The sequence below is a fragment of the Rhagoletis zephyria genome, unplaced genomic scaffold (assembly GCF_001687245.7).
Source record: "Rhagoletis zephyria isolate East Lansing unplaced genomic scaffold, Rhagoletis_zephyria_1.1 Rzeph_scaffold_07730, whole genome shotgun sequence".
Lineage (NCBI taxonomy): Eukaryota > Metazoa > Arthropoda > Insecta > Diptera > Tephritidae > Rhagoletis > Rhagoletis zephyria.
Window position 1 is genome coordinate 18,848 of NW_016164812.1, and position 11,091 is coordinate 29,938.

General features: G+C 37.5%; 1 protein-coding gene across 1 annotated transcript; it reads right to left on the reverse strand.

The window, feature by feature from the left end:
* Positions 1-7,762: 7,762 nt before the first annotated feature.
* LOC108374451 (putative mediator of RNA polymerase II transcription subunit 26) lies at positions 7,763-10,960 on the reverse strand (the record flags this gene model as incomplete). Its single annotated transcript, XM_017630428.1, has 2 exons — positions 7,763-10,035; positions 10,283-10,960. Coding segments are annotated over 2 exons (1,653 nt in total), but the record flags the coding sequence as incomplete, so codon positions are not given.
* Positions 10,961-11,091: the final 131 nt, after the last annotated feature.

Below are 11,091 nucleotides of genomic sequence, written 5' to 3' on the forward strand. Positions count from 1 at the left end.
CGGGGTTTGTCCACAGGGACAAGGCCGTTAGGGTTGTCGGGTTTCCGGGCATGCGAAGAGATGTTTCGAGTCTTGTGGGGTCTCTCCGCATGCCGGACACTCATTCGGCACATCCTCATTCAACCTACTCAAGTAGGAGTTCAACCTGCTGCAGTAGCCGGAGCGAAGTTGTGCGAGTGTTGTGCGTGTCTCCCGAGGCAGATGAAGCTCCGTCTCGTCTATGTCCGGGGGTGGTGTGCCTAGAACGGCATTCACAGGTCTAGAGTCTACATAACTCGAGACTGAGTCCCTGTGAATGCCGTTCAGGGCCTGTCTGTAAGCTGTCGGGTCCAGAGGTTGCTTAATGAACCTCTGGACTTCGTCCGTTAGTTCATATAGATACCTCCTGACGTGCCTAGGCGAGGGCTCCTCTGCAAGCAGCTGTCTGCTTGGGTGGCCACTTCTGTGGCTCCCGATCAGGAACTGCTTGCAGAGCATTATATTATGCTCCTTTACCGGGAGCATTTGCGCCTCGCCGTGCAGGTGGTGTTCAGGCGACATCAAGAGGCATCCCGTCGCTGTCCTGAGTGCGGTGTTTTGCACAGTCTTAGCTTCGTCCACTGCGTCCTACTAGTCCCTGGCGATCACACTGGCGCTGCGTAGATCAAAACAGGCCGGCCTATTGCCTTGTATGTTGCCAGCAACGTTTCTTTGCAGAAGCTGCACGCTTCCTAGGGTTGCCGTTAGTGGAACTTGACGACAACGACTGAGATACCAACCGATCTGGGCGGGGTTGTTGTAGCCGCTACAACAACAACAACAACAGTAAAGGGATCAATGACACGTACTTTTATTCCCTTTGCCTCCAGCTCTGCCGCAGCAGCCAGGCATTCAAATAACGTTACGCCCGCGCCAATTAGGAGCATCCTTATCTTCTCGCGATCGAATGCCCACGTAAAAAATGCGCCAAAGTTGAGGTATAGGCGTACGTATGTACGATTGCGACATGTAGCCTTTTCAATATAAATTCATAGTGACTTTGGTTGAAATTTACTCGCAAGTAAATTGCAGAACCTGCCTGACAGAGCATCTAACGAGAACACCAAATAATTCATAATGATATCAATTTATCCAAAAGCGTTTAAATTGCTAATAATTAGTCTGTTCCAATAGCAGTCCGGTTTACAGGAGTTAGTCAGAACTTACAGGAAGTCGTTCCTATTGACATAAAACCTGTAAGTGGGAACACATTTGAGAGAGTAACTGAGCAACTNGACACCAAATAATTCATAATGATATCAATTTATCCAAAAGCGTTTAAATTGCTAATAATTAGTCTGTTCCAATAGCAGTCCGGTTTACAGGTGTTAGTCAGAACTTACAGGAAGTCGTTCCTATTGACATAAAACCTGTAAGTGGGAACACATTTGAGAGAGTAACTGAGCAACTGTTCCTAGTCAGAAGTTACAGGATTTAGTCCGGAGTTTCTTTTCCTGTAAGTTCATGAAAAGTGTCGAACGATCAGATGATTTGCATGTGCAAGCAAAAACAAACAGCGGTGAAAGCAAAGTACAAAAAAATGGAATTAAACAACGAAATGTTTGAATATGTATAGATTTTAATAATTATTTAGTGATATTTCAGCTAAATCAGTGTTGTACAAATGATATGAAAACAAACCGACTGACGTTTTTACAGGAAATAGTGCTTTTTGCGTTCCTATGCACTTCTGCATCTGTTCTCCTTTTACTCTCATTTGAGAGAGTAAAATTGTAGTTTGATAGTTCCACAGGTTTTAGTCCGAAGTTCAAAGGAACAGACTAATTGAATGCTAATTCACGAATACCATTTGGTGGAAACTTGTACAGAAACTAATTTTTAATAATGGTAACAGTTATCTGACCATTACTATAATTTGAATCTGTTCCCAGTTTTTTGGTATTGGCCAAAATCCCAAATTCAAATACGAATTTACTTTGATTCTAAATTGAAACAATACAGCCAAACTTTTGTAAACTCGATGGCGGCATGGATTTCAGCTGTTGTTAAGGCACGTGGGGCCACTCACACTCAATATAGATTAAAATTTTAACATCCGGTTTCACCAGCAATTTAAATGGAAAATGATTTTTTATTTTCTGTCCGTTTCCATAAAAAATAGCCAATTTCACGAAAACAATTAAAGTGAAAAATTATTTTAATTTTGTGAATTTCCATTTTTCTTTTTAAGTGTCGTTTATATTATTTTACTATTAATTTTTATTAATTTTTTGTGTAAATTAAACAAGTTTTTTAAATGAATAAAAAATATGAGTTTTCACAAAAAGTGAACTTAGCAACTTGTTCCTCTAAGCTAGCATAGTTACATGTTTGAAGCGAATTACAATAAATTCTTCAATCGTCGACAGAGGTTTGCGCCCATGAAATAATAAAGAATCTTTAAAACGACGTTCGCATTTATTTCACTATCATTTTTATTAAATATACAAATAATCTGCTTGTAGTACAATACAAATCTTCAATCGTCTCCACCCTTGTTTCCCATTTTTACCACTTCTAACGATGTTTTTTTACTCTTTACTTAATTTGTATACAATAATTTGTAGGTTTGTGTTGTTGTTCTTAAAATTACTACAGTATTATTTAAAATATTATTTTTATGTATTTAATTTTAATTTTATTTTTTTATTTATTTTTATTTTTATTTTTAATAATTTGCTTCTCATAAAACTAATGTTTCTTTACGTACTTTAAATACATACATACATATGTATGGTGTTTTTGTTTCAATATAATCATCTCTCTGGTGACTCTTTATATAAAATTGCTTATAAGTTACAAGAAAAATCGGTAAAAACAAAAACATTTTATTTTTTTATTATGTATGAATCATGATTGTTGTTATGTATAATTTTTTTTTATCAACAAGAACAATAATTATTTATGTATGTATATTGTGGGTATGCAAATTTTATTTTGAATAGCAATCGAGCATACACAAATAAACAAATCGCAGTGAGGAAATGAACGAAATGTTCACCGAAAGACACGAAACAATGAAAAATAATAATTATTATTTAGCCTGCTGATGAGTAGATCTGTACAACTACGTAAGATATTTTTTTAGATTCTTATTGTTTTCTTTTTTTTTTCTTTTGAGGTGTTAGCTTAAACTACGTTCGTACGGGCTAGACTAATAGGCTAATAGGGTTTGTAAATAGAGTACAAATAGTAGGTAGATAGGAAAAAAGGAGATTTCTAGCTTCTTTACTCTGCAAATCTTTTAGCTGTTTGTTTCTTTAAGAAATCATAACAGCGCTTAAATATATAATAAAAAATAAAAAACGTGGCATTAAAAAGATGCACTCACCATTTAAATACAAGGGGTGTTATTTATTCAGTTGGTCATTTGTGTAAGGAATGGGATGAATAAATATAAATACATATTTGTTATTTTAGATATGTGTTTGCTTTTAGATTGTTAAACGGTAGGTTAGTGTGCATTTGGAATAAATAAATAATTTGTTAGTCAGTGTAGTGGGATTCTGAAATTTACTATCGCAAAGCCTTCATCGTCAAAATTTCTTAAATGTGTAAAGTACATACATACATACATTTACCGACAAAAGTAATAATCATTCGAGTATTGTGGTACGCTGCTAAGATTCAATAATGGAGCTTTAAAATTGCAGATTTTTTAAGAAAATTTGAGATAATTATGGAAAATACTCGTACATATGCGTAATGGTAGTTAATAATTTAGCATAATCAATAAACTACATAGGTACATACTACATACATATGTACATATTTGGTAATACATATGATAGAGCCTGAGGCCAGATGTGTTCGGTGCATAGTGTGACCATTCGTTTTGTTTAAAATGGAATTTCAATTTTTCTTAGAAAGTATTTATTTAAGCATTTTTAATATACAAAAAAAAAAAGGTAACATGAGCAGTAACATAATATGAAGTAAATCTGAGAAATCAGGTATAAAAGTTGTAACTCCACGTCAAATCTTTTTGTTCGGTATTCAAAATTCCGTAACAGCTCAAATGCTATTTTTGATAGTACCAAATTTTGGGGTTTCAAAACTTTTCTCAAAAGCATTATAAAAAAGTGATATGGAGCTAAAATTTTTATATTTATGTAATTTAAGCGTTTGAATGTGATAGGTATATTGATGCGGTTTAAGACCGAGTAAGCAATTAAAACAATCATGCCTATTACGGTATCCGACGGATGCCATCCGCACGGATCTAATCCGATTCGCACTGTCATAACAAGCGAATGAGAAGGATTAGATTCATGAGAATGGGATCCCTCGGAAACAGACCTATTCTGGTCCGACAGATACCATTCGCACGAATCTAATCCTTCGCACTCGCTTATTCCGACAGTGCGAATCTGATTAGATCCGTGCGGATGGCATCCGTCGGATACCGTAATAGGCATGAATATCATGGGTTTTTATTTAAAGTAGGACAAAAATTCACAAGACAATAATAATAATTCGAATTCAAATTGAACGAGAAATTCTTTTTTAGATGTGGACTATTGAACGATAGTTTTAAACAAACAATTGGTATAATTTGCGTCGAAAACTTTACGCACCGTTCAACCGTGCAGGTCTAAAATAATAAATGAAAATGAAATACAAGTAATCAGGCATATTCTACAACTCACTTTCGAGTGAATTTTAACCAAATCACTTTGAATCATGTTGAAAGGGCTTGAAATTCACTTTGAAGTGAATCGCAGAACCTGCCCGAATATCTAATTTTGATAAACTCTCAAAAGGAGGAGTAACATATAGAAAGTTTGTTCGGATTATCGCAAACAGATTAGGATTGTAGTTTATATTTTAATAATAAATCTTTAAATGCAAATTATGAAAAACATATTGTTACGCAAAAAATATCTACATATCGACTGCTGAGTGAAAAATCGACCTATCTCGGCAGCCAGTTCGAAAATGCGCTATCTCAAGAAACGTTTCAAGAACGCCCTATTTCAGAATTTTATTGAAAAACACCCTATCTCAAAATTCGGTTCAAAAATGCCCTATCTTACTTCAAAATGTATTGAAAATGTGCTGATAGAGCCGTTTTTGAATCGGCAGCTGAGATAGGGCATTTTTGAAACGAATTCTGAAATAGGGCGTTCTTGAAAAGTTTCTTGAGATAGGGCGTTTTCGAATCTTCCACTCAGCAGTCGATATATGGATTGCTTCCCATGAAAATGCCTATAATTTGCTGCCATTATAAGCTTTTCACTGTAAAATTTATAAATCTCGAAAACGTTACAGTCAAGAAAAAAAAATGGTTGTGAGTCGAATTAAAAGTAGGATCTGAATAATGCATAATGAAATTATTCAGCCTTATCGTGAGTTTCATTTTCTGCGAACCGGTTCACTTTTTACTTTTCCATGTATTTACTATGGGCGGATGAAACATTTTCGGGTGAATTTTTTTCGGGCGAAACTCAGGATGAGGCAGAATAAATAATTTATATGTGATGGGCAAGGCTAAACTTTTCATATTTTTGGTCACGCCATTTATTCAATTTGAGATGAAACGTTCAATTTCGATTAATGCGGAAAATGTTATAAATATAGATCATTGTATAGTTCCATACGTAACATAAGTCTTCTTCTTGTCGTTTTTTCTAGCAGGCTGTAGGTGTGTGTTTGACAGGCTGTAGGTATGTTTTTGGTTAGTGGATTGGTGTTTTTGGTTCAGTGTTAGTGTATTTCGAATAAATTGTAATAGAAATCAAAGAAATTGTAAAAGATTTTAGTTAGAACAAAAGATATAGAGCCTATTTAAAATATATCGAATAAAATGTAAAATTTGAAAAACTTGCGAGACTAAACTAGCATTAAAGAGGAAATAAGTAGCAGGTAATGAAGAATTGTTAAAGAAATTAATAATGAAACCAGTTAGTTAACGGTTTGAAATTAAAATTTTTTTCTTAGCTTATTTAGGCTAAACACAGTGGAGCGGCAAGCAAAGTGATGAGCATAGCATCGAGCAAAGCGGCAATTACAAACGTGTAAGTACGCTTTGCTTTTCACTATGTGAGCTCCCATTGAAACAAATACATTTGTAATCGAAGCATTGCTCGGTGCTCTTTGCTCGCTCCTCCACTATGCGTTTAGCCTTAGTTGCATCAATGATATAAACAGTGTATAAAACTATATATTTATGTAAGCACATGCACATGTGTATATGTATGTATGTATGTTTACAACCCTCTTGGTTTGATATCTTACTTCGAGAGGAGTTTAACGTCACATAAATTTATGCAATAGCTGCGCCTTGAAAAAGGAATCGAAATCGAGTTTCCTTCATAACCTGATTTATTTCTCCTTCCGGATTTAATTTGTACACTGAGTGGAGTAAAAAGTAATTGCGTATGTTATGACAAAAAAAAAGGCATTTGTCAAGTCAAATACACGTTACACGAGACGAGGATGACAGAAACATTGAAAATTAGCATGGTGGAATCATGATAAAAATATAGTAAGGTAGAACCGCTGAGAGTCACTTTTAAAATTCTTGACGTTTCCAAACAATTTAATTTTTAAATTTACTCACAAACTCACACACACATTTTCATTTTCAATCTCAAGCAACAACAATTTCGNAAATAATTGTTCAGTGATTGCAAATCAGTTTTAGAATAGGCTCATTCCCTACTTTTAGTTTTAGTTTAGTACTTTTTTTAAGGCGGTAAAATGTAGTTTTTTCAAGAGGGAAACATCGATTTTGCTAAGGGAGTCAAGATGGCGGATTAGAGCGAGAACGCTGTCAATATCCAACACCTTGTATTATTCCACCATGGAAAATTAGTCTCCCCATAAGCTTGATATATGAATTTCAAGGAAGTGCGTGTAGAAAACAAACTTTTTTTTTAAGAATGATAACTGGTGTTAATCTGCAGCTTGTTTACAACAATGTGGAATGCAAACGGTATTTGCCCTCACGTGACGATTCCCACAAACCACTTCAAAAGCAAAACGTCATAAAAAAAGACCTTGTCAATCTTAAATTAGTAATGCTCCAATTAGTAATGATTCATCGAAAACATCAATATTTTGCTTCGATGCATCGAAATTTTTCCACTTGATGTATGTATAAGTAGCCGCTCTATCGATGCATCGATGTTTATTGAAAACTGACATCTCTGGTGCATTGAATTGCTGTTTCAGTTTTTCAATTGAACAAAAATGAGAAGAGACTTTGACCAAAAATTTAAATGGAATCAAAAAGTTCCCTTAAAAATAATTAGCTCAGTTGCAGTAATTAATTTTGAATTTTGTACAATTTTGGTAATAAATTTTTTTTTTTTTTTTGAAAATTATCTGAACAAATTGATGTATCGTAAAATATCGATGTACACTTCGACGCATCGAATCAAAGAAATACATCGATGTATTTTTGCCACTGACATTCCTAATCTAAAGGACTATGAAAAACATACAAAAATACGCAATGTTTTTTACTGCTCCCATTATATCCATTCAAGATGTTGACCTAAACCATTCCCTCTGAAGAGTAAACTCAACTATTTCGATATCCCCGCAATTAAATTCATTAGTTACCATAGAATTAAAAATATTAGTAAAAGATCTATAATGCCCAAACCCGACCAATCTGGTCATACGTAAAAAATGTGAAGAGAAAATATTTTGTCTCTTTTACAGCGCAGGCAGGATTCCTCCCGAAGTAGGTTTTCAAGCTAAGGGGCGTAATTGCCAAACTCTTATCCGAGGTCTGTTGTGCATACACAAATTTAGTTTTCACTTAATCTTCAATCAAACGAACTTGCACACTTTTTCAAAGCTTGTGTACTTACATACATATTTGTGTATGTTTTTTCATTCTATGTACTTCAAATACTATATACATATGTACATACATACATATGTAAATTTCCTTGATAAGATTCATTCAATGGCAAACTTTAAAATGCCATCATATTAATTTGCCTGCTTACTGTACAATGGTCCTGTTTTGCAGCTGATCAGATGTATGATATAACTCATCGGTTGAGGATCAAGCGCTCTCGAGCTTTTTAAAAATGTATGGATGTACTTATATGTTTGTAATAATGTGTAGTTAAAGCCTATTTATATATCTTTAAATTTTTCTTTGATATTTACACGATTTTTATAAGCTATAATTTGTGATATATGTATGTATTTTTTTGCATAACTTATGCAATACGCATTTTAATATATGTATGTATGTGTATGCTTGCGTTTCTCATTCCTTCTTTATGTGTTCGCATGTACGATGCTGGTCCTTAAAGGCGTTTAAGTTCGAAGACCTGATTTCGAACTAATATGTGTTAGGGGAAAAAATTATTTATCGTCAATTATTTACAAACCTATTCGTAACCTAGTTTTTAAACGAAAAAAAAGTATATGCTTTCCAAAGAGAAAACACATTTTGCAAAATATGCTAATTTTAAAACTCGCTACCGCTTTCTTTGCGCGTCTTATATGCAGGCTGTATAATCCTAGCTACTATTATATTTATAAGGTTATGTTTATATATATCTATGTTTTATTTTTATTTTTTCTTCTTATATGTAATAACATCTGTTGCTTTTTGCAACTCCTAACTTACGCTTAGAAGAAATGTCCGCCTCCCTTAGTTGCGGTTGATGCAAATGAAGCTGGCGCTCGATTAACTTCTTCTAACGCTGTACCTACTTCACCTAGTTCACCTCCTCCAGCGCCCGCAGCAACTTTGGCTGTTATTGCAGCTAGTGGTGTTATTGCGGGTGGAGTTGCGCCAAGCGCGGTTACTGCATGCCACCAAGCGTGTGATGATGTCGACGGTTGTTGATGATGCTGAAAGTGATGATGCTGCAGTTGTTGTGCATGTAAGTGCACCTCCCCGCCTTTATTATTGTGATAATGTCTGAACGATGGCGGTGGCAGTTGTTGGTATGGGTGGTGCCGTTTCGACACAGCGTAAGAACTTATGCCACTGCTGTTTGTGTTGCAGTTCTGTTGTTGCTCACCTCCAATTATTCCCACACTCATCGCTACGCCCTACTTTAGATGTCATTCATTTTTCACTGGATAGTAAACCAGATCCGGTTGTTGTGGGTGTTGTGACTGCAAATGTTGTTGTTGTTGTATGTGATGCATGTAATCACTGATTGGCGGTAATACAGTTTTTTGTTCTTCCCCACCGCCACCGCTACCGGGACCACTGCCCATCAGCATCGTAGGATACCCACCACCACTAACGCCGCGATCGTATATGCTCGCATGCGGCGGCGGCGGCGGCAACAAATGCGGTGCAAGCGGATGATGTGCAGTCGGCGCAAGTGGATGGTGTCCACTTAGCGAATGGGAAGATGCATGTGGGTGATATGGTTGAAAACTATTCTTTTGTTGTTGCTCTGACAACTCCACTAGACTCGGGTGATGAGAAGGCAGGTGATGGTGATGATGCGCAGCCACAGCAGCGGCAGCGCTAGTGTCATATAGAGAAGCGCCACTTGGAGACCCATATATGCTAGTGTGGCGCATTAAGCTAGCTGCCCCATAATTGCCTGCGGCCGCTGCAGCTGCTGCGCTATGGTGTTGCTGATGCTGATGTGGGTGCGAATGGTGCTGTTGATGAGCGGAGTGCGGATGTTGTGGTTGTTGTGGCTGTTGCTGTTGTTGTTGCTGCTGTTGCTGCTGCTGATGGGCTGAAAGTGGGCTTTGCTGATGTTGTTGTGGTTGCGATTGTGAAACGCCCATTTGTGCAGCGCCCGGCTGCATTAAATCAAAGTTGTACTCCATTGAAGTTGGATTGGTATCAATGAGATTCGTGAGTATGCTGCCAATATTATTGTAGTTATGTGGATCGGTGGAGCCAACACTTGCAGCACTAATGGCGCCAGCTTGTCCACTTTGTGCGCTGTTTTGGGCTTGCTGTTGTTGTTGCTGCTGCTGTTGTTGTTGTTGTTGTTGCTGCTGTTGCTGTTGCGTACTGCTTCCGAACATCATTTGCGACGTAGTCGAACCAGGCGTTGGCCAAATATTCTGTTTGGAACAAAGAATATCTCGATTAGTTTTGATTGCTAAAAACTACCGTTATGCGAAAAAGTCATAATACCAGTGAATTGGGTAATTACCAAGGAAAATAAGTCAGCATTTTTCGATATGAATATTCTGAAGAAGATCGCTTCGTTAAAGGAGCTCTGTTGAACTGCATCAAATTTGTCATATCAGGAAAATGCTGACTTATTCCCTTTGGTTATTGAAAAAAATTCACCAGTCGTAAACCTACCTGAAAACTAATTAGTTCTCCGCCTATCGCTGGTTCCTGCTGTTTGTTGGTGACACCACTGCTCGCACCCCCTGGGGACTGCTGCTGCTGTTGTTGTTGTTGTTGCTGCTGCTGCTGCTGCTGCTGAGAAAGTGAGTTTGGTGTTGAGGCTCCTGCTGCACTGCCGTTGGAGCCCACATTCAAGGGAAGCCCAAGGAAATCGGGAGCATCAACAATGTAGAACTTGTCTTTGAGCTCGCCACCAGGTGTGCCTCCCACAGTGCCCTGCTGTTGTTGTTGTTGTTGTGCCGCGGGTTGTTGTTGCTGCGGCTGAGGTTGCTGCTGCATGCTGACACCGGCAAATCCAATATTAGCCCATGGCGGCTCGTTTGATTGTTGCTGTAACGCATATTGCTGCTGTTGCTGATGCTGTTGTTGCAATTGTTGTTGTTGTTGTTGGTGCTGCAATGGCGATTGCTGTGGTTGTGGTGATTGCAAGCGTCCACGTTGGGGTGAGTGTGATGGCTGGTGGTGTTGTTGTTGCAGCTGTTGAGTGGGAGTGGCGTGATGTGGCGAACGCTGTTGATTGTGGCGATGCTGCTGCTGCTGCTGTTGTTGTTGTTGTTGTTGCTGCNCAATATTAGCCCATGGCGGCTCGTTTGATTGTTGCTGTAACGCATATTGCTGCTGTTGCTGATGCTGTTGTTGCAATTGTTGTTGTTGTTGTTGGTGCTGCAATGGCGATTGCTGTGGTTGTGGTGATTGCAAGCGTCCACGTTGGGGTGAGTGTGATGGCTGGTGGTGTTGTTGTTGCAGCTGTTGAGTGGGAG